General features: G+C 50.1%; 1 protein-coding gene across 1 annotated transcript in view; it reads left to right on the top strand.

Annotated features, from left to right (window-relative positions):
- Positions 1-25,049, top strand: part of LOC138360324 (uncharacterized) — a 78,087-nt gene extending 53,038 nt beyond the window's left edge. Inside the window, exon 3 of the mRNA XM_069320242.1 lies at positions 24,936-25,049. Coding sequence (XP_069176343.1) covers positions 24,936-25,049 — 114 coding nt within the window. The remainder of the gene's footprint in view (positions 1-24,935) is intronic.
- The last annotated feature ends 1,392 nt before the right edge of the window (positions 25,050-26,441 follow it).

Here is a 26,441-nt window from a genome sequence, read left to right as displayed (position 1 = left end):
TTGTTTTTCTTTTTCTTTTTGCCTGGTGGGGGTTCTGTCATTTTATTCAGTTTGTTTTTGCCCTTCCACTGTTCTCCTCGGTGGCGCCCCCTGCTAGGTCCCCGTGAGTTTACACGTCCCTGGGGTTCAGCTTTAGAAGTTTGCTTGGTAGTTTTGGGCGCCGGTTTGCAGCACCCTGCCTGGGACTACCTGAGCGCGAGTCCTCTTCAAGTAAACGCTCAGGACCCTGGGAATCCCCTAGGGGGCGCGTGGGTCCGATGGATGTGACCCCGGAGTCCCCACTCGCTGTGTGCGAGTTTGAGGGTTGCTCGGTCCCCTTGTCTCAGGGTGACCCTCATTGTTTTTGCCTCTGCCACGCTGCCTGTTGGGTCGGTGATACTTTCGACCCTGAGTCCTGTGAGTGTTGCTGCTTGCTTGTGACTCAATTTACCCAATCCTCTGATGATTCTATTCGGGTACAGGCGGCACGTGCGTTGCAGTCTAGGTTTCGTCTGTTGCAACGCGCTCGGTTGGTTGCTTCCCCGGATGCCCCGGGGCTGCCCCGCTTTGCTTTTCGAGACCCGGACTTGGGGGTGGGGGTCGCTTCGATCCTGGTTCAGTCCGCACCTCCTCGTCCTTCCCCTTCTGTTCGTTCTGGTCCCCCGCCCCTGCTTCCGGCCCCGAAGCGTCTGAGGGTTTCGGGGTCGGAGCAGGGGTTACTTGATCTCGAGACTCGGGCAGCTTCGGGGGTTGCCCCTTCCGGGGGGGCGGCAGAGGCATTCGAGTCTTGTCTCCCGGCCGAAGCTTCAGGGTCTGACCAGTGGGCCCCCCTTCCTCCAGCTTTTCCGGCTGCTCCGGCCTTGTCTTGTGGGGTCGGGGCTTGGGGAGAGGACTCGGCCTCGGGTCCTGTGGTGACGGACCTCGAGGCTGGGGAGGGGCTGACTTGGGGGCCTTGGGCCCCGCTGGACCCCGCCTGGGTTTTTCTTCCCACTGAGCGGGGCTTATTGTTACAAGGAGTGGGGTTTTCTTTCCCCCCCTCTGCGTACGAGTTGGATTTGGTATCGGCCCCTCCCCGGGTACGGTTCCGTGTTCCCCCGGGTACGTCGGTTCCGTCCTTCCGGAGGTTTTCGGCTTATCGCATCCAACCTGGTGTGGTGCGAGCGGCCTTTGCAGCTTACCTCCTGCGTGACCCGGATTATGCCTCGGAAATGGATCCGTCCACGTTCAGGTTTGGGACTTCGTTCCCTTTCTGGCTCCGTTACGAGGTTCCGGAGTCATCCTGGCTAGCAGACTGCCCCTTGTTTGGTCTGGATTCCTGGCATTCCTTCTGTCGTTCCCGCACGCTGGAGTGGCGGGAAGCTTCCACGGTGCTTCAGGTTTTCCTGGGGGGTGACCTTGAGTACCTGAATGAGTGCTTGTTTGCCCCTGCCCTTCCCCGCGATGTGGGCGTTATTCAGCTCCATGTGCAGGTTCCCTCCCTTTCGGCGGCGCTCGTGGCGGAGGACTTGCGCGCTCGGGGCCTTTTGTGTTCGGCCTTGCGGTTCTTTTCCCTCCTGGAGCTGTCTTCGGATTGGCTCGTGGAGGATGTGGGGACGCTTGGGTCCGTCCCGGGGTCCGGCACCTTGTCCTCGGCTGCGCGTTCGTCGGCTGCCTTGTTGAAGCTGTTCACGCCGATTTTGCGGGATGCGGTTTCCCTGTTCTATGCTTCCCGTCTCGCGTGTCGGCAGGCGGTGCTGGGTTCCTCCGTGGAATCTGCTTGGGCTCTGGCTCTTAGGCGTTCTTCACCTTTTGTCCTCTCCTGTTTGGGGAGTCGGCCGTGGCGCAGTTTATTCAGGCTGCGTCGGCGGCTTGTCGTCCGATGTCGGACTTGTTGGTTTTCCGGGGGTCCCGGGGTGGGTCTTCCCGGAAAGGTCGTGCCAGGGCTCGGGGTTCCTCTCGTCGTGGTAGGCCTCTGGTGTCAGGTTTGGGGTTGGCTCCTCCTGCGGACCCTCCCTCGTCTGGTCGGCGCGGTGTTCGCGCTGTGCGGGGTTCTGGGTCTCGTAAGGGTCGCCGGCCCTTTCGCGGTTTGCCCCTTTGACGGGGCGATGGGGGGGCGGCTTGCGCTGTTCGCCCGCGCCTGGTCCCACGATTCGTGGGCCTTTCGGGTCGTGTCTCGCGGCCTGCGGTGGCGTTGGGTGGCCCCTCCCCCCTTTGGGGGGTCGGGGCTGGCGGGGCAGGCTTCTTCCCCTGCGCTCTGTCGAGTCGTCTTGGAGTGGGTACGCTTGGGCGTCGTCGAAACGACGTCGTCCCCCAGATGGGTTTCCCGTCTGTTTCCGGTTCCGAAACGGGACTGCGCGGACCTGCGGTTCATTCTGGACTTGTCCCGTCTGAACCCCTGGGTTCATTGCCCCTCCTTTCGGATGACTACGCTGTCTCAGGTTCGGCTCCTCTTGGAGCCGTGTCCCGATTCATCCGCGGTTCAGGGACTGGCTCGGTTTTGTAGTGGGGCGTCTGAGTTACCGCTTTCGTTGTCTCCCGTTCGGGTTGAACCTGGCACCTCGCGTGTTCACACGCCTTACACGGGTTGTGGTGGCTCGTTTGCGTCTCCTAGGTGTTCGGGTGTTGGCCTACCTCGACGACTGGCTGGTTTGGGCTCCCAGCCAGTCAGCTTGCTTGCTAGCCAGGGATTTGGTTCTTTCCCAGCTCGCCGGGTTCGGGTTCTTGGTGAACTGGAGGAAGTCCCATCTGGTTCCCTCTCAGGTTCGGACTTGGCTGGGTCTCGTGTGGGACTCTCGGACCGCCTCCTTGTCTCTCCCTCCGGAGTCTCTCCTGCGGCTGCGGTCCCGCCTTCGTCTGTTTCTGGAGGGCCCTCGGGTCACCCGGCGGTTGCTCGAGGGGCTGTGCGGGAGCTTCGCGATGGTGGTCTACCCGCCGGGTCGGGTTTGGCTTCGACGGCTGTTCTGGTTCCTTCGGGGTTCCCCCTTCCGCCTCTCTCGCGATCGCAGAGTTCGACCCCCGGGGGACTTACGTCGGTTGCTGCGTCACCGGCTTCCTCTTCGGGTTTTTCGGGGTTCAGTGCCTTGGCGCCTACCCGAGCCCTCGCTCGATGTGTACACGGATGCGTCGTCTTTCGGCTGGGGTTTTGTGACCAGTGCTCACTAGGCCGGCCAGGGGCGTTGGGATCCGTCCTTCCGTCGAGCTCACAGTACGGTGCGGGAGTTCGCAGCGGTGTGGTTTGCTCTGGGGAGGATTCGGGTGGCCCGCGGATCGACGATTCGGCTCCAATCGGACTGCTCTCCGGTGGTTCATTGCCTGAACCGCGGGGGTTCGATGCGGTCCTTGTCTCTTTGGGGTTGGTCGCTTCGGGTGACTCGTCTGCTGACTTCTCGGGGTTTGGCTCTCCTGGCGGTTCACGTACGGGGCGTGTCCAACGTCTTGGCAGACGCCCTGTCTCGCTTCGTTCCCCTCTCCACGGAGTGGACGGTCGACGACGAGTCCTTCCGTTGGCTTTGCCAGACGTTCGGGCGCCCCAAAGTGGACCTCTTCGCGTCGGCGTGGTCGCGGCGTCTTCCCGTTTATGCGGCGCCCTTCCCCGATTGCGAGGCCGCCGGGGTCGATGCCTTTCGGCTAGACTGGTCGAGGTGGGGGTTCCTGTACCTCTTATCCCCGGTTCGGCTGTTGCTCCAGGTCCTGACTCGCTTAGAGACTTACCGGGGGAGAGTTGTCCTTCTGGCCCCTTGGTGGCCGGCGCAGCCTTGGTTTCAGGCGCTGGTTGCTCGGTGTCCGAACCCGAGGGTTTTCCCGCGGCTCCGCTTCTTTCAGCAGATCTGGCCGGTACGTCACGTAGCTGGTTCGATCTTCTCCTCGAGTCTTCGCGTATGGTTTTTTTGACTCGAGTCCATCATCATCTCTATGGTGATCAGGTGGCCTCCTTGTTGGTGTCCCACCTGAGGGCTTCTTCTCGGCGGCAGTATGAAGTTTCCTGGCGGTCCTTCCGTTTCTTTTTGCGTCTTCGTCGTGTTAGCTCCTTGTCTGTTCGGGTGGTCTTGTCCTTCCTCTCGTGGTTTCAGGACCGTCATCTTATGCCTAACACTGTCGTTTCGTATCGTGCGGTGCTGGTGGAGCCGCTTCAGCTTGCTTTCGGTATCGATGTTACATCTGCGCCGTTTCGCAAGCTGTCTCGTGCATTGTTTCACCTCCGGCCTGCTCATGCGTCGCCTGAGCCGTCCTGGTCTTTGGACAGAGTGCTTGCTTTCCTTTCATCTCCTCGTTTCGTTGTGGCCCCTTCGGTCCAAGATTGTTTTTCCAAGGCACTTTTCTTGTTGGCTTTGGCCTCTGGGGGTCGGGTAGGGGAGCTTCATGCTCTCCTCCGGCGCAGGGGTTTCTGCTCTTTTGGTCGTGGTGATAGTTTTGTTCGTTTGCAGCCGTCTCCTTCTTTTCTGGCGAAGAATGAGACTGCTGCGTTCCGGAGGGGTCCATGGGTGGTTGATGCTTGGTTGGTCAGGCCGGGGGTGCATCATGTTTTGTGTCCGGTTGCGGCGCTTCGCCGTTATTTGCGCGCCACAGCTTCTGTGTCCGGAGACGCGCTGTGGGTTGATCCGGTTTCCCTTCTTCCCTGTTCGCGGGTTCGAGTCTCTCAGGTCGTCCGCAGGGTTATTAGGTCCAGCCAGCCTGCGGTCTATCCCCGTGCCCATGACGTTCGTAAGTTCGCGGCTCTTGCTGCCGTCTTTGGGAATATGTCTTGGTCTGATATTCGGGCGCGGGGATTTTGGCGGTCGAACAGGGTCCTGGCTGCTCGTTACCTTGTGAATGCCCTGGGCCTCGTCGGGCCTGTGTTGCTTTGGGTCGGCGGTTGCAGCCAGTTGTCTCGGCTTCGAGTTGAGGGGTGAGCGACGACCGCCTCCCGGGTAAGTCCCTCTTTTTCTGTCTGTGGGTAGTTAGCTCCGGGGAGCCGACGGGGCTCCCCCCAGAAAACCAGCGTTGAATGTAATGAAACGCCATTTTCTGGGTGAGTCCCGGAGGCTCCCCGGCATCCCTCCCTCCCTCCGGTCGGCGGTTTTTCGCGTTTTTGACATCCAGCCTCAAGAACTGAGGTGTGGGTAGCCGGCGCGGGGGGTCTGGGGCTCCCCCTTCCCCCTCCCGAGGAGGGGGGAGCTGCGCAGACAGCGGCGCGGCAGTGTGTGACGTCACACTAGTTTGCTTGTTTTCGGTTGGGGAGTTCTATCCACTAGTTCGGTTTTAGGTAGCAATTTTAACCAGAATAGGGGTTTGTTTTGGGGCGCTTACCCTTCTGGGTGCCTGTTCCGGTCGATGGCAGACATAGAATGCTTCCAACTACACGGGGCTTCTATAGGCCATTGCTCCCCTTGCCTCTCTGAGGGGGCCCGGTTCTGGCCGTGGTCCCCGGTAGGCCTAAGAACTCCATACACATGACTGATGCCAAAGTCTGACATTAGCATATCAGCCTGGGATAGCTCCGGGGAGCCTCCGGGACTCACCCAGAAAATGGCGTTTCATTACATCCAACGCTGGTTTTTTCAAAATTTCTTTCTGCCTCCCTCCTCACTGCCGTGTAATTGTTTCTCGCATCTTTGTATCGCTGGTATGTTTCGGTGTTCGGCCTCTTCCTGTATTGATTCCATTTTTGTGTCTTTTGGTCTCTAGCCCTCTCGCAATTTCTATTGAACCAATCCTGTTTCCTAGTTCTGCATCTCTGTTTTGGTATAAATTTGTTTGTGCCTTTATCATATATTTCACAAAACTTGACATACATCTCATTCACTTCCTTGCCTAGCATCAAGTCTGTCCAATTATACTCACTAAAAAAATTTCTAAGGTCACCATAATGTCCTCTCCTGAAGTCTGGTTTTTCAACTGCTTCAACCTCCTTATTTTCTACCAGCTTATAACGCATTGCATACTTTATTTCCAAAAAGACATGGTCACTTTTACCCAAGGGAGGAAGGTACTGAATGTCAAATATCTCTTCCTCCTTCCTGGTAAATATCAAATCTAACATGGAGGGAACGTCCCCTTCCCTCATCCTCGTAGCTTGTTTAACATGTTGATACAAGAATGTTTCCAGGATGAGGTCTACAAATTTACAGGTCCAAAAATCTTCTGTTTTAGCTTCATATGCTTCCCAGTCTATGGATTTCAAGTTGAAGTCACCGACTATCAACAGTCGTGATCTATCGTTATCCGCTCTCGCTATGATCTCTCTCATTATTGTTATAAGACCTTCACGTTTACTATCTAGCTCCTCCTTTGACCATGTGCTGCTTGGCGGTGGACTATATGCATTTATTATCATTAGTTTATCATCCTCATGGCAGATCTCTAGTGCTATTATGTCAACTTCTTGTGGATTAGCAGTCATTAATTCGTTCACCTTTAGGTGTTCTTTTACCAGCACAGCAACGCCACTGCCTTTCGTAATTTTTCTGTCCCGTCTCCAAATTGAGTAGCCCCTTGGGAATATGACCTCGTTTAAAATTACATCTTCAAGTTTTGTCTCCGTGAGTGCAACAATGTCTGGTGTCTGCAGCTGTATTACATCACTTAACTCCAGTATCTTCGATCTCACTCCATCTATGTTGGTGTATGCAATCTTCAGGAACTTGTTCCCCCTCTCCTTATTCTTCACTCCCCCCCTCTCTATTGATTTTGTTGGTTTGCCTTTATGTACCACTTTACTGGTTTGCCTACCCCTATCACTTTGTAGAAAAAAAGAATTCATTTCTTCTTCATTCCTGCTCTCATTTAAATGTTTTGCCTCGGCGAGGTTCAGTTTCAGCTTCTCTCTATCTTCTTTTGAAAGATCTCGTCTTAATGACCACACTTTCCCATCCTCATCACTTTGCAATTTTCTAGCATTCCTTAGTACTTCTTCCATCTGTTTGGCACCGTTTAGGGTGATCCTCAAAGGTCGATCTTTCCCTTTTACGTACCTGCCTATTCTCCCGTAGTCGCACACATTCTCTATGGTTGTAAGACCTTCTACGAGGCCAACAATTTTATCTACTACTTTAGCTTCTTCTACAGCTCTTTCTGACCTTGATGTTATCGCCTTTTCTTTGCAGCCAAAAATGATTGTGGCCCTGTTGGGCTGCTTGTGGCCCGGTTGAGTTCCTTTTTTGGGCTCTCTTTGCCTCGTTGGCCGGTTTTATTGTTCCTGCTTCCTCTTTTGGCTACTTTTCTAGTGCAGTAGTTCTGCAGGTTGGTGCCTTCCTGCAGAGAGGGTTGTGCGGTTCGGCCAGCGTGTCATGCGCATGCGCCGTGGAGTTTGTTTTGGTCTAGGCGGTGTTTCAGTGCTGGTGTTTTGCGCCCTTTTTGTTACAGTGCTTCGCCTCTCGCTCTTCTCCCTGGCTGCTGTATGTGCCCCTTCGCTCCGAGGGTGTCCTGGTTCCCAGTTGTGGGGAGGACTCCGCGGTTTTCCCTGTCATGGGTGTGGGCCTCCTGCTTCGCCTCTACCTGCTCTCCTGCGGGTCCGGCCGAGTCCGGCTCTGGCGTCTTCACCTGGCGGTGCTCCCAGGTTCTTCTGGGCGCAGTCGAGTCGTGTCCAGTTCGTGCCACCGTTCGCCAGTTGAGTTTCTGCGGTCTGGCTTCTTTTGGCCAGGCGCTGGATGCGGTGTTGTTTATATCCCTGCCTTTATTTAGGTATATTTTTGTACGACTGAGACCGTTTGCACACCAGTGACTGTCCCTTTTTTCAACCCTTCCTGTCCCCCTCATGTGCATGTCCAACCCATGCTATAGTCATTCAGGGGACCCACCTTTTTCATGTGTGGTGTGGGGGTTGTGGGGTTGGTTCTGTACTCACCTGGTAAAGCTCCTGGCTGTGCTTGCAGGGTTTGTTCTCTGGCTCTTGGGTCTCGCCTATCTGGTAGAACTTACAGGATAGTACCAGTGGAGTGCAGTGGTGCTATAGGCACAATTGGGGAACACTGTATTACCATCTGAGGTCTGCGGTTGTAACACGAACTACTTGCGAGCATAAGCCTTATTGCTGGTACGTCCGTGGACTTCCGGGGCACACTAGCCTGTTTTCGAATAGATGTTCTGGCCCATCCTGGTTGTGGGGGTATGTAGGCCTGCGGGCCGCTCCAAGCAGTTGCCTGGTGGGCCACCCTCTGGCCGGTCTAGCCTGGCCTCGGGACGGGCTTGGGGTGTAAATGAGCTCCCAGTACCCCATCCAGCAGGTATCTAGCAGGGTTTCTCCGTCGTCGGTCGTCTGGTGTGCAGGTTTCTGGGCCTGCTGGGTTTTGTCGTGTCTCCGTTGGCCCTGTCTGGGGTCTGCTTGCTCCGTTCTCTGCCTTTGCAGAAGCGAGTTACTATTTACATGTAGCATGTTGTGGTGGTGCCTGTTGCTGCTGCTGTACGTGTGCATTGGTACCGTGTTTCGTGGTGGCGTGTACTTGTTCCTGTGTCCGGTTGTGGTGTGGCACTTTGCTGCTGTTTTCCTGGGGTTTTTGTGCTTCTGCTCTTTCTTCCTGCCTCCTCTGCAGCAGGGGTGTTCTGCGTGTATTCCTGGGCTTCTTGGGCGTTTTTCAGCCTGTCCTGTGGTGTGCTTCTTTGTCTCAGTCTATTGCAGTTGCTCGTACCCTTTGGTTCGGGTACTGTTCTGGCGGCAGCCCGCCTTCTTTGGTTTCCTAGCTTGCCCTGCCGGTTGGTTTTTTTGGGTCTTGCGATGTCCCGCATCGGACCCGTCGTTTCTGAACTCCTGGCGGGCTTGCTTGCTTTGGAGTTTTTCTGTTCGGCAGACGTTCCATCTCCTTGTGCCGCCTGGGTTTCGGTGATCGCGCCCGAGATCTTCCTGCGGCTCCGCCTTTTTCCTGGGCTCAGAGCCCAGGGAAAAGCTGGGTTTTTTCCTGCTTATGTTCTGCCTCGTGGTCTCGCCTCCGGTTGGTGGTCGGGTAGCTTCGTGGTAGGTGTCCCACCTGCGTGCTTCTCTTGGCGGCAGTATGGGGTATTTTGGCGGTCCTTCCTTTTCCTGTCCCTTCTTAGGTGGTAACTCTTGTTAGCTTGGTTTACTCTCGGCTTGGTTTTCTGGTGGGGGTTGGGGGCCGTCGTCTTGCCACATACTGTCGCCTCGTTTCGTGCGGCGCTGGCGGAGCCGCTTCAGCTTGCTTTCAGTCTTGGTGTTTCTTCTGCACCGTTAGTAAGCTGTCTCGTGCGTCGTTTCACCTCCGGCCTGTTTGTGCGCCGCTTGCACCATCCTGGTCGCTGGTCAGCGTGCTGTCTTCTCCTCGGTTGGTAGTGCCCATTCTGTTCCGGGGTGTTTTTTCATCGGTTCTTTCCTTTTGGCAATTGCCTCTGGGGGTCTGGTCTCTGAGTTTCTTTGCTCCTTCGGTTTTAGCGTTTTGGTTGTTCGGTGAGAGCAGTCTCCATCTTTTCTGGCGCGGGGTGGGGCTGCTGCGTTCTGGAGGGGGTCCAGGGTTTGTTGCTGCTTCGTTGGTCGGGCCGGGGGTGTGTCGTGTTTTGTGTTCTGTGGCGGCCCTCCGCTGTTATTTGTGTGCCACGGCATTTGGGTCCGGTGCGCGTTTTGCGTTGATCCGGTTCTGTTTTCCCGGTTCGCGGGTGATGGTGTCCCGGGTTGTCAGCCATGTTCTTGCGGCTAAGCTGCCTGTGTTCTTCCCTCATGCCCGTGGCGTTTGTGGCTTCACTGCTCTTGCTGCCGTCTGGGCGACGTGTCCTCGCGGTCTTTCGGACATGGGTTTTTGGTGTTCGTACAGGGGCCTTGCTTCTTGTTCTCGTGTTGTTCCTGGGACTTTTCGGGGTTGTGGCGCCTTGGGTTGGCATTTGCTGCCGGTTGTCTCGCTTCCGTGGGGGGTGCGTGGTGTCCGCCTCCCGGTTCCGTCCCTTTGACCTTCCTCTGTGGGTAGTTAGCTCCGGGAAGCCGACGGGGCTCTTCCCAGAAAACCAGCGTTGAATGAAATGAAACGCCATTTTCTGGGTGAGACCCGGAGGCTCCCCGGCAACCCTCCCTCCCTCCGGTCGGCGGTTTTTCGCATGTTTTGACATCCAGCCTCAGAACTGATGGGTGGATAGCCGGCGTGGGAGGTTTTGGACTTCCCCTTCCCCCTCCCGGGGAGGGGGGAGCTGCGCAGACAGCGGTGCGGTGACGTATGATGTCATACTAATTTGTTTTCTGTTGAGGAGTTCTATCCACTAGTTCGGCTTTAGGTAGCAATTTTTACCAGAATAGGGGTTTGTTTTGGAATGCTTACCTTTCTGGATGCTTGACCTGGTCGATGGCAGACATAGAATGCTTCCAACCACACGGGGGTTTCTATAGGCCATTGCTCCCCTTGCCTCTCTGATGGGGCCAGGTTCTGGCTGTGGTCCCCGGTAGGTCCTAGAACTCCATACACATGACTGATGCCAAAGTCTGACATTAGCATATCAGCCTGGTAAAGCTCTGGGGAGCCTCTGGGTCTCACCCAGAAAATGGCGTTTCATTACATTCAACGCTGGTTTTTGTGTGGTGTGCGGTGGCCAGGAGTACCTCATCAGTGCTGTGGCTGCATGCGCTTAGGGGCTTCCTTCCCTAGTCGCCCTGTGAGTACTGCCCCTGCGTGTCAGGGTTATCTTCCCTGGGGCGTTTGGGAACCGCTCCCGTAGGGGTTCTTGCTGCTCGGCATTTGCCTCGCCCTTGGGGCCCTTGTTTGGCCTTCGGTAGGGAGAGGTGTTGTGCTGGTTAGGGTGTCAAGGTGTTGCTCGGCTTGCCACCTAAGCGGCGACCGGTTCCTGTTGCCTCTGGAGACAGTGTACTTTTGCAGGGCTTTTCTTTTGTTTTTTGTTTGCCTGGTGGAGGTTCTGCCTCGTGGGTCTATAGTTCCCCTGATATTGTTTTGGTGGCCCTCTGCTAGGCCCCCGTGCTTGTATACGTCCCAGGGATTTTCAGTGTTATCATCTACCCTTGTTTGTTTGGGTTTCTTAACCGGTAAGCAACACCTTGCCCGGGCTTCCTGTAGTTGCTAACCTATGGGCCCTGGAAACCCCTGTCAGGGCTCGGGGACCCATGGATACGTCTCTCGAGTTCCAGCCTGCCTTGTGCGGGTTTGAAGGTTGCAGTGTGCCCTTGTCTCAGGGTGACAGTCACCTGTTTTGCCTCCGTCATGCTGCCTGTTGGGTCAATGACACCTTTGACCTGGAGTCTTGCGAGTCATGTTCTCTGCTTGTGCTCTAGTTTTACTCTGAGGATGTTCCTGTTAGGGTACAGGCAGCATCAGCGTTGCATGTTAGGTTTAGGTTATTACAACGCGCTAGGTTGGTTTCCCATCCGTATGCCCCGAAGCTGCCCCATTTTGGTTTTAGGGACCCTGACCTGGGGGCGTTAGTCGCTTTGGCTTTGGCTCCTGCCGCCCCCCCTGGTCCTTCCCCTGTGGTTCTTCCTGCACCTCCCCCCCTGTGTCCGACTCCAAAACGTCTGAGGGTTTCGGCCTCAGCACAGGGTTTAGTTGGTAATGAGACTCAGGCTGCCTCGGGGGCTGCCCCATCCGGGTCGGGGACGGAGGCATTTGAACTGGTTCCTCCTGCCGAGGCTTCTAGGTCCCACCAGCAGACTCTCTTCTTGTCTGCCTTTCCCTTGGACTCTAGCTTTTCTTCAGGGGTAGAGGGTTTGGAGGATGGCTCTGCTCCGGGTCCCGACGTGGGGGATCCTGGGGCTGGGGAGGAGTCAACCTGGGGGCCTTGGGCCCTCTGTAATTACCTAAGTGTAATTACCTAAGTGTAGTTACAGGATGAGAGCTACGCTCGTGGTGTCCCGTCTTCCCAGCACTCTTTGTCATATAATGCTTTGAAACTACTGACGGTCTTGGCCTCCACCACCTTCTCACTTAACTTGTTCCAACCGTCTACCACTCTATTTGCGAAGGTGAATTTTCTTATATTTCTTCGGCATCTGTGTTTAGCTAGTTTAAATCTATGACCTCTTGTTCCCCGGGTTCGGTTCCGGGCTCCTTTGGGTACCTCGAATCCGTCTTTCTAGAGGTTTTCTACCTCCCGTATCTCCACGAAGGTGGCTCGGGAAGCTCTTGCTGCATACCTCTTGCGAGACCCGGGTTATGCCTCTGCAATGGATCCGTCCTCGTTTGAGTTCGGTTCTTCTTACCATTTTTGGGTGCGTTTGGAGGTTCAGGAGTCTTCCTCTCTGGCAGACTGCCTTTTCTTTTCATTGGGGGCGTGGCATGGGTTCTGTCGGACCAGCATGCTTGATTGGCGGGAAACTGCTACTTTTATGCATGTTTACCTGGGGGGCGAGTTTGAGCACCTTAAACTGCGCAACGCGCCTGCAGGCCCATGTCTGGTTTACGCAACGCGCCTCCGGGTATTTTTATTTTTCACGTTCCGTTCAAAACTGGCGCGTGGTGACGCGGGTATGGTATGGGTGGGTGGGGGCCCCAGTGATCGTCCATTTCTTACAAAAAAAATCCCAGCATGCCCCACAGTCGTGGGTAGCCTCAGTTTCACAGCAGCAACCATGTCTGACACATCCTCTACGAGCTCCTGCTCCACGGTGACCCGTGGTCATGGAAAACGACTCTCTGAGAAGGAAATACGCGATATTTTGTGTGATGACGGTGCTATGGATGATGACCTAGACTATGATCCAGAGAAAGACCTTACTCAGAGATCTGATACGAGTGAGGGAGAGACAGAATGGGAAGATTTGGCGAGCGTGTACAGTACACGCGCCTCGCCCGGCCTGCCTCGCCACCCTGGGTCAACACCGTTATCACCACCACCATTATGTATGTCCCCAGATGCTAGTAGTTTATTCAGTGACAGTACATGTGACGAATCTTTCTCGGGCTTCAGTGACATTGGCTCCGATACGAGTAGTGTGGACGACCCGAGTACGAGCAGCGGTGGTGTTACCAGGCGGGGTTTTGCTGCCTCAACAACTCACCGCGGCAGGCGGCAGTGTGTCTTACAGCATGTGGACAACGACAGTGGCCCCTCAACATCATCTATTCGTGGTAGTCCTACAGTACGTAAATCTGCCTCAGCGCCTAGCATCCCCTCACGCAGCTCCAGCAGCAGCAGCAGACAACGTAGCCGTGTTCTTGGTTTATGGTGTGGTGTTGGCCGTGGTGTTGGCGCCAACACCAAACCTCCTGGTGTACTTGTGTGGGAGGATTGTGCCACATTTGTCCCTCAAATACCAACGTTTGATGATAGCGATGTTGGTGTTACACCATTATTCCCATATACCAGTGATGATATGGCAAACATGGAATATTTCCTGGCATATTTTGACAATGTTGTATTCATGACTCATCTTGTGACTGAGACAAACAGGTTCGCTCACAGCCTCATAGACGACGGCATTTTACCTGCCTCGCGCCTCACGCGATGGAAGGACACGACAATCAACGAAATGTACGTGTTTCTGGCACTCACCATGATGATGAAGTACTCTGAAAAAGCTGTCATTCAGGATTATTGGAGCTAAGACAGCCTTGCTCCATCGCCAGTGTTCAACCAGTACATGTTGCGTGATAGGTTTCTCTTGATTCTCAGGTGCCTGCATTTCGAGAATAATGCAAATGAGGACAGACACGACAGACTGTGGAAAGTACGGAAGATGTTTAGTGACACGAGAGGGAAGTTCAAGGATTATTTTGTACCTGCACAGAATGTGGTGTTTGACGAGTCATTTGTACTGTTCAAGGGGCGACTGGCATTCAAGCAGCACATCCCGTCAAAGCGGCACCGATTTGGACTGAAGTTTTTTGTGCTGTGAGACTGGTATCATCTTGGACATATTATATTCTGGTACAGACGTCGACATACCAGCTCAAGATGAACACGGGTTTTCTGGTAGTGTCGTAAAAACCCTGATGGAACCGTTCCTGAACTAGGGGCATATACTGTTCACCGACAACTATTACACCAGCCCCTTGTTGGCCAGATACCTCCTTGCCCACAACACCGGCGTATGTGGCACTGTGAAGGCCCACAGGAAGGAAATGCCAGTGTTTGGTATAGGTATAGCCGTGGGTGAGTGCCAGCTGCGCAAGTGTGACAATATGCTATCAGTGCGGTGGAAGGACAGACGCGAGGTGAATATGCTGAGTACGATTCACACTATTGCCATGTTGGACAGTGGGAAAGTCCACTTTCAGACACGCAACACCGTGCATAAGCCAGACTGTGTCATAGACTATAACGTGAACATGCGCCTCATCGATAAGTGTGACATGATGCTTGGTGGAGTGGAGTGCGTGCGTAAGACTGTGAAGTGGAAGAAAAAGTTCTTCTTCCACCTCATGGATGTTGCAGTGCTCAACTGCTTCAATATGTACCTAGTACAATCTGGCAGGAGACCGTCTATACGTACATTCAGTGCTGGTGTTGTGTCACAGCTGCTAGTAAAGTATGGCAAGGAGGGCTCCGTTGTACCGCGCGGGGTGCAAGCAATAATGCCACACGCAGCTCCAGACAGATTGAGGGGTAATGAGAACCTCGGAGTACATATGCTCGAGTATATGCCAGGCACAGCATCATGGGAGAAAGGTAAACGTGCGTGTATAGTATGCAGGAACACTACCCGCAGAGAACAAAAACGAACATGCATCAGCACCTGGTGCGTGGAGTGCAAGGTGCCACTCTGCGCCGTTGCCTGTTTCGCAGCATATCACACACTTGCGGAGTACTGAGTGTGTTTATTGTGTGTGTATATAGCGTGTGGTACTGTACAGTGTGTATATAAAGTGTAAATATAAATATATTAGGCATGATACATTGGAAATTGTGCAGGATAAATGAACTTGTTTGTGATGCACGTAACACAGTGTCTACGGACAGTACGGATGTTCTACTGGCATAATATAGTGTACGTGTTCATTATACATTGGATTGGCACGTAAAAACAATTGAATTGTATTGGGAACTGTGCGCAAAAAATGAACGAAAATATATTCACGGCAACTTGCGCCCCCGCCCCGAGTGCTCTACTGGCCCCGGGAGCGTACATCATGGGTGCACGGGGAATGATGACGTCACGCCCCAACTTACGGACCCCATAGCAGCCAAAGTAAGTAGAATTTCGATTTTTTTTTTTTGCATACCCATACTGAGGGAATGGTTTTTGACACTTTAAAAAAAAAATTATTTTTTCCAGAGAATTTATTTCCTGCGCACTGCGGGGGTGTCATATATGGAGGCAACGCATTAAGGGGTTAATGCGTGCTTGTTCGCTCCCGTGCTTTCTTGGGATGTTGGCCTTTTTCAGCTTCACGTGCAGGTTTCTTAGCTTTCGACTTCGTTGGTTGCGGAGGAGTTGCGCGCCCGTGGGCATTTGGCTTCAGTCTTGCGTTTCTTTTCCCTTCTCGAGCTGTCTTCTGCTTGGCTTGAGGAGGATGTGGGAGCGTTGAGTGAAGGGCCTTCATCCGGGGCGCTGACTTCAGCAGCTAGGGCGTCGGCTTCACTGTTGAAGCGCTTTGCGCCCATCTTGAAGGAAGTGGTGTCTGTTTTTTGCTTCTCGCCTCGCGTGCCGTCAGGCAATGCTCAACCTCTCTTTGGAATCCGCTTGGGCCCTGGCTCTTAGATTTTCGTCTCCGTTTTGTCCGTTGATGTTTGCAGAGACTGCGGTCTCTCAGTTTCTGCATGGGGCTTTGTCCAGTTGTCGTCCTATGGCGACTTGTTGATTCTCCGAAGCGGTCATTCTTGGCAGTTTCGGAGGGGTCGTGCCAGGGTTCCAGGTTCTGCTGGTCGAGGTGGGGTGGGCCATTGGTGCAAGTTTCTGAGTCTTGTTATTGTTGAGTCGTTGTTACCTTCGGGACCAGCGTCGTCTGGTCGGCGCAGTGATCGCCCTGTTCGACGTTTGGGTTCTCATAAGGGGCATCGGCTCTTTTGTGGTTTAACGAAAGGGCCATCAAACTGTCGACAGTTTGACGGCCGTCGATGGAGTCCCTGGCTCATTGATTGGTTCGACCAGGGGTGCATCATGTGTTGAATCTGGTTGCAGCACTTCGCCATTACCTGCGTGCTTTAGCTGGGGTGGCTGGGAATGCGCTTTGGGTTGATCCAGTTTCCCTCGTTCCCCGTTCCAGGGTTCGGGTCTCCCTGGTTGTCCGCAGGGTTATTAAGTCTAGCCAGCCTGCGGTCTATCCTTGCGCCCATGACGTTCGGAAGTTTGCAGCTTTGGCTGCCGGCCGTGTTTGGTAACATGTCTTGGGCTCATATTCGGGCGCGTGGATTTTGGAAATCGAACAGGGTCCTGGTTGCCAGTTATTTGGTAAACGTCCCTACTCCTCAGCGTTCTTGTGTTGCTTTGGGTCAAAGGTTGTAGCCAGTTGTCTCGACTTCGCGTTGAGGAGTTTGTGGCCTCCGCCTCCCAGGTAATTGCCTATTTCCTTCTCTTTGGGTATGTAGCTCCAGGGAGCCGTAGGGGCTCCCCACAGAAAACCAGCGTTGAATGTAATGAAATGCCATTTTCTGGGTGAGCCCTGAAGGCTCCCTGGCTACCCTCCCTCCCATCTGGTCGGCGGGTTTTTTCGCGTTGGTTGAAGCCTAGTTTCCGAACTGAAGGCAGCCGGCGCGGTGAGGTCCGGGGCCCCCCCTCCCCCTCCCGGGGAGGGGAGGGCTGCGCGGACAACCGGCGCGGCGGTAAATTGATTGTTTGATTGTTTCCTTGTGATTGTAGGGAGTTTCTACCTCTCTGTTCGTTTTTTTGTTTTAGTTTTTACCATGTGGGGTTTGTTTTGTTATGCCTACCTTTCTGGGTGCCTAACCCCAGTCAATGGCAGATAAGGAAAACCCCCAACCATAATGGGGTTTTCCAGGGCCATTGCTCCCTGAAACCTCTCTGAAGGGGCCAGGTTCTGGCACTGATCCCTGGTAGGTCTGAACTCCATAGCTAATGTCCCGGTCTAACATAACATACATTAGCCCGATAAGCTCCAGGGAGCCTCCAGTCCTCACCCAGAAAATGGCGTTTCATTACATTCATCGCTGTGTTTTTTTTTTTTTTTTTTTTTTTTTTTTTTTTTTTTTTTTTTTTTTTTTTTTTTTGCACCTGTGGGTGACAAATGCTAATTAGCCCTGAGCAACACAAGAATTAATCTCATTTAGTATTAAGGTTTAGTCTTGGTGTTTTTCCTGCCCGAAACGCTTTGCATAATAGTGGCTTAGGCATTGTATGTACTAGTTCTATCTATAAATCCATCAATGTTTTATATCTCACCTTATATGTATGTACTTTACCTGAATAAATATTTGATTTAATTTGATTGAGTGGTTCGTTATGATGAACAAAACGTCTCTGTCAAGACAGAGAAGAAGGTGGTGGAGAAGGTGGTGGAGGCCAAGACCATCAGTAGTTTCAAGTGTTATATGACAAAGAGTGCTGGCAAGACGGGACACCACGAGCGTAGCTCTCATCCTGTAACTACACTTAAGTAATTACACTGGTGAATGACCAAGTGACAAGACTAAGGAAAACAGAGGGGGGTCATATACAGAAAGGTGACAAGAAAATCTGCGAGGCACTGAATGCTAGTTTCCATGGAGTGTTCACAACTGAGCCTGAGCCGCTCCCATTGTTAGAAGAGATTACCCTAGATGAAAGACTCAGATATAGAGGTGACAGCAGAGGAGGTAATGAAACAGTTGACAACACTGGATGCAACTAAAGCGGTTGGACCAGACAAAGTATCACTGTGGATACTAAAAGAGGCAATGCTGGCCCTCAGCATGCCTCTGGCAAGGATCTTTAATGAATCACTTATGTCGGGAGAATTGTCCAATTGCTGGAAGAGGGCAAATGTTGTACCAATTTTCAAGAAAGGTGATAGGGAAGAGGCACTTGACTATAGACCTGTATCACTGACAAGCATCCCATGTAAAATACTTGAAAGAATAATTAGGCTAAGACTGGTTGCACACCTAGAGAACATTAGGTTTGTAAACAAGCACCAACATGGGTTCTGGAAAGGGAAATCTTGCCTAACAAACCTTTTAGAATTCTATGATAAAATAATAAGGATAAGGCAGGACAGAGAAGGTAAGGCAAATCCACAAGGGCCGTGACGAGGGTTCGAACCTACATCCGAGAGGATCCCAGACGTTGCCTTAATCGACTGAGCTATGACATGAGTTAAAAGAATTGCAACCGGGAAATCATACTGATTTACCAACGGTTTCTGCAGTCTCTCCGAGACACAAACCAGGGTTTTACGCAATTCCCCCATGCGCCCTAGCTATGTCAATAGGCTGTTCTACCTCTTTGCCCTTACTTCATTACACACAGAAATCACAATAGCGTGATGCATCAAATGAACAAATCCACAAGGGTTCGCACGTAGGTTCAAACCCTCGTCACAGCCCTTGTGGATTTGTTCATTTGATGCATCACGCTATTGTGATTTATGTGTGTAAGGTTGGGCAGATTGCATATTTCTAGACTGCCAAAAAGCCTTTGATACAGTACCCCACATGAGACTGCTATTCAAACTTGAGAGGCAGGCGGGAGTGAGCAGAAAGGCCCTAGCGTGGGTAAGGAACTAAATAACAGGAAGGAGCCAAAGAGTTATGGTGTGAGGCGAGAAGTCAGGCTGGCGAACAGTAACGAGTGGAGTACCTCAAGGATCGGTGCTGGGACCAATTCTATTTCTAATATCGACAGGTTTACAGGCGTAGAATCCTACGTGTCGATGCTCGCGGATGATGCAAAGTTGATGAGAAGAGTTGTGACAGATGAGAATTGTAGAATCCTCCAAGAGGACTTAAACAGGTTGCAGAGATGGTCAGAGAAATGGGTACTGGAGTTCATCATGAGCAAATGTAAAGTTATGGAAATGGGACTAGGTAATAGGAGACCAAAAGGACAGTACATAATGAAGGGGAACTGCCGACCTGTGACGACGTGAGAAAGAGACCTGGGCGTGGACGTAACACCTAATCTAAATTCTGAGGCACATGTAAATTGGATATCGACAGCAGCATACTCTACACTAGCAAAAGTTAGAACATCATTCAGAAACATGAATAAGGAGGCATTTAGGACGTTTTATGCTACCTACGTGTTGCCAGTCTTAGAGTATGCCGCCCCATCATGGAGTCCCCACCTGAAGAAACACATAAGGAAACGGGAAAAGGTTCAGAAGTTTACAACGAGACTCATCCCAGCATTATGTGGGATGGGGTATGAAGAGTGCCTGAAGGAACTGAGCCTTACGACACTAGAAAAAGAAGGGAGAAGAGGGATATGATAGGAACGTATAAAATACTCAGGGGGATTGACAGAGTGGACATAGATGAAATGTTCACACGGAATAGTAACAGAACGAGGGGACATGGGTGGAAGCTAGAAACTCAGATGAGTCACAGAGATGTTAGGAAGTTTTCTTTTAGCGTGAAAGTAGTGGAAAAATGGAATGCACTTAAGGAGCAGGTTGTGGAAGCAAATTCTGTTCATAATTTTATAACAAGGTATGATAGGGAAATAGGACTGGAGTCATTGCTGTAAACAACTGATGGCCCAAAAGGCGGGATCCAAGAGTCAATGCTCAATCTTGCAGACACAAATAGGTGAGTACACACACAGTATATATAATATAACATTCGTTGGCAACAATCCAGAGACTTCAGGTCTATCATGTGTGATGGGTTGTTGTATCGCAGCTATACTGAACCAAGATGGTATAGCTCTCCCTCACACAAATAAAAAAAATGCTGCTATTGGCCTTGCAGTGTGTAAGTCGCAGGTGGAAACAAATGAAAATCATCAAATAAATAATTAAACAATTTACTGAAATATTAATGAACATAAATGCCCCTGAAAATACTTGGCTATCATGTAATGCAAAGGTGAACAAGTTAATATGACATTAATACAAAAATAAACTATAAGCAATGAATACAAATCATAAATACATATACTGGTGTACTGAAGATAGATACCATACCACCATGGCATCAGTCACATGACGTTGGCTGAAGGCGGATGACGGGTGAGAGACACAAAGATGATCCTAGAGCACTAAGGAAGAGCACTGGCTCTCCAGGGAGGCAGCGCCCTTTATATAGTCCGGTGGTGATGACTCATTCAGTGTCAACGCGAGGTGGACATCTGGTCAACTAGCAAACTGCTTGTTGTGGCTAGCGGTGCCTTTGTGTTGAGCAGCACCATTGCCAGTTGAAGGTTACAAACTGCTTGTTTGTGGGGACAAACTACCGGTTAGCAGAGGCGCCCGGCTTGCCTCTGAGTGGTACCAGGCTGTGCCAGGCCCTGGGGGTATGGAGAGGTGGCAGGACTGATGACTCTCAACCTCTTCCTTTAGTGTGTGTGTGTGTGTGTGTGTGTGTGTGTGTGTGTACTCACCTATTTGTGCTTGCGGGGGTTGAGCTTTGGCTCTTTGGTCCCGAGGTGTGTGTGTGTGTGTGTAATTACCTAAGTGTAATTACCTAGTGTACAGGATGAGAGCTACGCTCGTGGTGTCCCGTCTTCCCAGCACTCTTTGTCATATAACGCTTTGAAACTACTGACGGTCTTGGCCTCCACCACCTTCTCACTTAACTTGTTCCAACCGTCTACCACTCTATTTGCGAAGGTGAATTTTCTTATATTTCTTCGGCATCTGTGTTTAGCTAGTTTAAATCTATGACCTCTTGTTCTTGAAGTTCCAGGTCTCAGGAAGTCTTCCCTGTCGATTTTATCAAGTCCTGTTACTATTTTGTACGTAGTGATCATATCACCTCTTTTTCTTCTGTCTTCTAGTTTTGGCATATTTAATGCTTCTAACCTCTCCTCGTAGCTCTTGCCCTTCAGTTCTGGGAGCCACTTAGTAGCATGTCTTTGCACCTTTTCCAGTTTGTTGATGTGCTTCCTAAGATATGGGCACCACACAACAGCTGCATATTCTAGCTTTGGCCTAACAAAAGTCATGAACAATTTCTTTAGTATATCGCCATCCATGTATTTAAATGCAATTCTGAAGTTAGAAAGCATAGCATAGGCTCCTTGCACAATATTCTTTATGTGGTCCTCAGGTGATAGTTTTCTATCTAGAACCACTCCTAGATCTCTTTCTTTATCAGAATTCTTTAAAGATTTCTCACATAATATATAGGTTGTATGGGGTCTATGTTCTCCTATTCCACATTCCATAACATGACATTTATTAACATTAAATTCCATTTGCCAAGTGGTGCTCCATATACTTATTTTGTCCAGGTCTTCTTGAAGGGCATGACAGTCATCTAAATTTCTTATCCTTCCTATTATCTTAGCATCATCAGCAAACATGTTCATATAATTCTGTATACCAACTGGTAGATCATTTATGTACACAATAAACATCACTGGTGCAAGAACTGAACCCTGTGGTACTCCACTTGTGACATTTCTCCATTCCGATACATTGCCTCTGATTACTGCCCTCATTTTTCTATCAGTCAGAAATTTTTCATCCATGATAGAAGCTTACCTGTCACCCCTCCAATATTTTCCAGTTTCCAGAACAACCTCTTATGTGGAACTCTGTCGAAAGCCTTTTTTAGGTCCAGATAGATGCAGTCAACCCAGCCATCTCTTTCCTGTAATATCTCTGTGGCCCGATCGTAGAAACTGAGTAAATTCGATACACAGGATCTTCCTGATCGAAAACCATACTGTCTGTCTGATATTATATCATTTCTCTCCAGGTGTTCTACCCATTTAGTTTTGATTAGCTTTTCCAATACTTTCACTATTACACTTGTCAATGATACAGGTCTATAATTGAGGGGGTCTTCCCTGCTGCCACTTTTGTAGATTGGAACTATGTTAGCCTGTTTCCACACGTCTGCTACGATTCCTGTACACAGGGATGCCTGAAAGATCAGGTGAAGTGGAATGCTGAGCTCAGATGCACATTCTCTCAGAACCCATGGTGAAACGCCATCTGGGCCAGCTGCTTTGTTCCTCCCGAGCTCCTTTAGCATATTTTCCACTTCAACTCTAGACACCTCTATCCGCTCTATGTTGTTCTCTGGAATTCTTATTGTGTCTGGTTCTCTGAAGATTTCATTTTGTACAAACACACTTTGGAACTTTTCATTTAATGTTTCACACATTTCCTTTTCATTTTCCGTGAATCTGTTTCCCATTTCCAACCTCTGGATATTATCCTTTACCTGCAATTTGTTGTTTATGAATTTGTAGAATAGGCCCGGTTCTGTTTTACATTTATCTGCTATCCCTTTTTCAAAATTTCTTTCTGCCTCTCTCCTTACTGCTGTATAATTGTTTCTCGCATCTTTGTATCGCTGGTATGTTTGGGGGTTTGGCCTCTTCCTATACTGATTCCATTTTTGTGTCTTTTGGTCTCTTGCCCTCTCACAATTTCTGTCGAACCAATCCTGTTTTCTGGTCCTGCATCTCTGTTTTGGTATGAATGTTTGTGTGCCTTCCTCGTATAGTTTTAAAAATTTGGCATACATTTCATTTACTTCCCTGCCTAGCAACAATTCTGTCCAATTACACTCATTAAAAAAATTTCGAAGTTCCCCATAGTTGCCTCTCTTTAAATCGAGTTTATCAACTGTTTCAATGTCCCCATTTTCTTCTAGATGATATCTTAAAGCATATTTAATGTCTAACAGGACGTGATCACTCTTTCCCAAGGGAGGAAGGTACTGGATGTCAAAAATCTCTTCTTCTTTCCTGGTGAATACTAGATCCAGTACTGACGGTATATCTCCTTCCCTCATTCTTGTGGCTTGCTTTATGTGTTGATACAAGAATGTCTCCAGAATGAGGTTCACAAATCTGCATGTCCAAAAGTCCTCCGTTCTTGCTTCATAGGCCTCCCAGTCTATTGCTCTAAAGTTGAAGTCCCCCAGTATCAACAGTCGTGATTTATCTTTATCTGCTTGTACAATAATATCTCTCATGACCATTATGAGGCCCTCTCGCTTGTCATCCAGTTCTTCCTTTGTCCACGTGTTGCTTGCTGGTGGGCTGTAGGTATTTACAATTATCAGGTTATCATCCTGATTCCAGACCTGCAATGCCATTATGTCAATATCTCGAGGGTTTTCAAATATTAACTCTTTTACCTTCAGGTGTTTTTTCACCAGTACAGCCACTCCTCCTCCCTTCCTAGTTTTCCTGTCACGTCTCCAAACTGAGTAGCCTCTTGGGAATGTGACTTCATTTATTATATTTCCTTCAAGTTTCGTTTCTGATAATGCAACAATATCTGGGACCCTAAGCTGGATTATATCTTGCAACTCCAAAGTTTTTGACCTCACTCCATCTATGTTGGTATATACAATTTTCAGGAACATGTTCCCTTTTCCTTTGCTCTTTACTCCCCCTTCCACTACTGATCTTGTTGCTTTGTTTTTATGTACCATTTCACAAGCTTTCCAGTCCCTGTCACTTTGTAAAAAAAAGAATTTCTGTCTTCTTCATTTCTATCCCCATTTAGCCGTTTTGCCTCAATTAAGTTCATTTTCAGCTTTTCTCTGTCTTCCTTGGAGAGGTCTTGTCTTATTGACCAAGATTTGCCAACCTCATCACTCTGCAGTTTCCTGGCATTTCTTAGCACTTCCATCATGTTTTTCACTCCATTAAAGGTCACCCTTAAGGGGCGGTTCTTTTCTTTCTCATATTTTCCTATTCTTCTAAAATCACTGACATTTTCCTTTGAGCCTTCTCCTAAACCTACTATTTTCTCTATGATTTTCATCTCTTCTGCCGCTCGGTCCACCCTAGATGAATTTCCTTCTCTAAACATCCAAAAATGATTATGGACTTAGTTCTATCTGCAGTGTTTTGTACCAGTTTACTGTTGGTAACCAGTTCTTTCCTAATTGCTTGCCTAATTTCTGCTTCTTGTTGGTCATTTCTGGTCTTGACTTCCGAACACACTTCTTTGATAGTCTCTTTCTCTTTTACAACTTCAGCATATGTCGCTTTTATTTCTTCTTTATACTTTTCTAGTTCTTTATTCACCTCCTCTATGTGAGTTGTCAGTGAAGTTTCCAGTTGGAGATCCTTACCTAACTCTATGTTAGCCCTTAGGCTTGCTTGGAGTTGTTCACCATATGAGTCTATTTCTTGTTTATTTCTTCAAAGTCACCACACTTCACTTTCCATGCCTCATTTTCTTTCACTAGTTCCTTGATTTGCTCCTCCTGATTTGTTACCTTGTCTGTTAATGCAGTAATAATCTTACCTTGTTGAAGCATACTCCCTTTTAGAGTGCAAAGCTCACTCCAAAGAGCTCCATTGTCCTCTTCTAATTTAAGCACTTTTTCTTCATACTTCATTTGCATATCCTCAATTATCTCTAACCTGCCAAGAACACCTCCTTTCCTTATATCTTGTGTGAGAATCCTTTGAAACCATCATCTGATGGTGTGTCTACCTTCTCAGTGGGGTGGTGGCGGCGGCCATCTTTGATTTTGTTCTAGACCAAAACAAACTTTTCCACTCGACTATTTTCACTCAGTTTTACTTGTTTATTGTATTTTATTTGCTTTTACTCTTCCCTGAACCTTTATGTAACCTGGGACACCACTATAGCCCTCAACCTGTTCCCAATACTTAGGTAATTCGATATTTCCAGGAGCTTGCTGCAGTGTGACTTCTGCCTCCTCCAGCTTCACCAATTAGGCCTGTGTGTGTGTGTGTGTGTGTGTGTTGGGGGGACAAGGGAAAAACCTTTGAAAATTCCACAAGAGCAATACCTTTACGTCCAAAATTTCCATTAATTTTACAAAAAAATACAGCCGAAAAAAGTCTTAAGCATTAGAGGCGAATTTGTAATGTTAAGGAAGTTATACATACCGCCCGTATACATACAAAAAACTCGTGTGGGCTGGTGTAGATGTAGACTTCCAGTGAAGAGGCATTGAAGGTGAAGGGAAAAGGCAGTTCCACTACTATGCAAGGGATTAATGTGACACATGTTACCCAGTAGTTTCCCCATAAATCAATAACAAATACATGTTGATGTAACAGGTTTGGTTCTTTTCAGTTAAAAGAACTTGAAATGCAGCTCACAAGAAAAGAGCAGGAGCTGCTGGAGGAGAGAAAAAAGATCATCAAGCTAGAAAACAAGCTGAAGGTTTGTTCTTTTTTAAATATTTAATGATATTTTTTACTGTACTATATATCTTACTGTAAATAGTTTTTTCTGGGGAGAACTCCCTTCAGCTCTCCGGAGCTATCCAGGCTGATATGCTAATATTACAGTTAGTGTGAATGGAGTTTTTAGGCCTACCGGGGACCATGAGCCAGGACCTGGTCCCCTCAGAGAGACACGAGAAGCAATGGCCTATAGAATTACACATGTGATTTGGAGCATTCTATGCCATCGACTGGGTCAGGTACCCAGAAATGTAAGCACCCCAAAACAAACCCCTATTCTGGTTAAAACTACTACTGAAAGCTAAACGAATGGAGAGAACTCCCTAAGTGAAAACGAGCAAATGAGCATGGGGGCCTCGTAGCCTGGTGGATAGCGCTCAGGATTCGTAATTCTGTGACGCGGGTTCGATTCCCGCATGAGGCAGAAACCAATGGGCAAAGTTTTTCTTTCACCCTGAATGCCCCTGTTACCTAGCAGTAAAGGTACCTGGGAGTTAGTCAGCTGTCACGGGCTGCTTCCTGGGGGTGGAGGCCTGGTCGAGGACCGGGCCGCGGGGACACTAAAAAAAAAATAAAGCCCCGAAATCATCTCAAGATAACCTCAAGATGGCATCCCACGTGCCTCACCGTTTGTCTGCGCAGCTCCTCCCTTCCCGAGAGGGGGAAGGGGGATCCCCAGATCCCTCACGTCGGCTACCCACACCTCAATTCGAGGCTGGATGTAAAAAAAACATGAGAAAAACCACTGACCAGAGGTAAGGAGGGTTGCCGGGAAGCCTCCGGGTCTCACCCAGAAAATGGCATTTCATCACATTCAACGCTGGTTTTCTGGGGGGAGCCCCTTTAGCTTCCCGAAGCTACTTACCAAAGGATTAAAACAAGAGGGCAGGTGCGAGCAATCATCGCTCGCACCTAAACTCGAAGTCGAGACAACTGGCTGCAACTCTCGACCCAGTGCGACACAGGCCCTACTAGGCCCCGGAACGTTGACAAGGTAGCAGGTAAGTTCAAGGTCGAACAAGGTTCTGGCAGCGGCCAGAACTCTGTTCGACCTCCAAAAACCCCATGCCTAAATGTTAGCCCAAAACATGTTGCCGGAGACAGCAGTCAGCGCACCAAACTTACGAACGTCATGGGCACGAGGATAGACCACAGGCTGGCTGGACCAAATAACCCTGTGGACGACCTGGGAGACCCAAACCCTGAAACAGGGAAGAAGGTCACGGAGGGTGTAGCGCGCAAAAAAATGGCGGAGAGCCACGACCGGACACAACACATGATGCACCCCCGGTCGAACCAACTAACCATCAACAACCCGAGGACCCCTCTTGAAAGCAGCAGTTTCATTCTTCTCCAGAAAAGGATGAGACCTCTGCGCTGGAGGAGCATGACG

The sequence above is a fragment of the Procambarus clarkii genome, unplaced genomic scaffold (genome assembly GCF_040958095.1).
Source record: "Procambarus clarkii isolate CNS0578487 unplaced genomic scaffold, FALCON_Pclarkii_2.0 HiC_scaffold_107, whole genome shotgun sequence".
In the NCBI taxonomy this organism is placed as follows: domain Eukaryota; kingdom Metazoa; phylum Arthropoda; class Malacostraca; order Decapoda; family Cambaridae; genus Procambarus; species Procambarus clarkii.
Note: the sequence above shows the minus strand (reverse complement) of the source record. Positions and strands in the feature narration are given on the sequence as shown.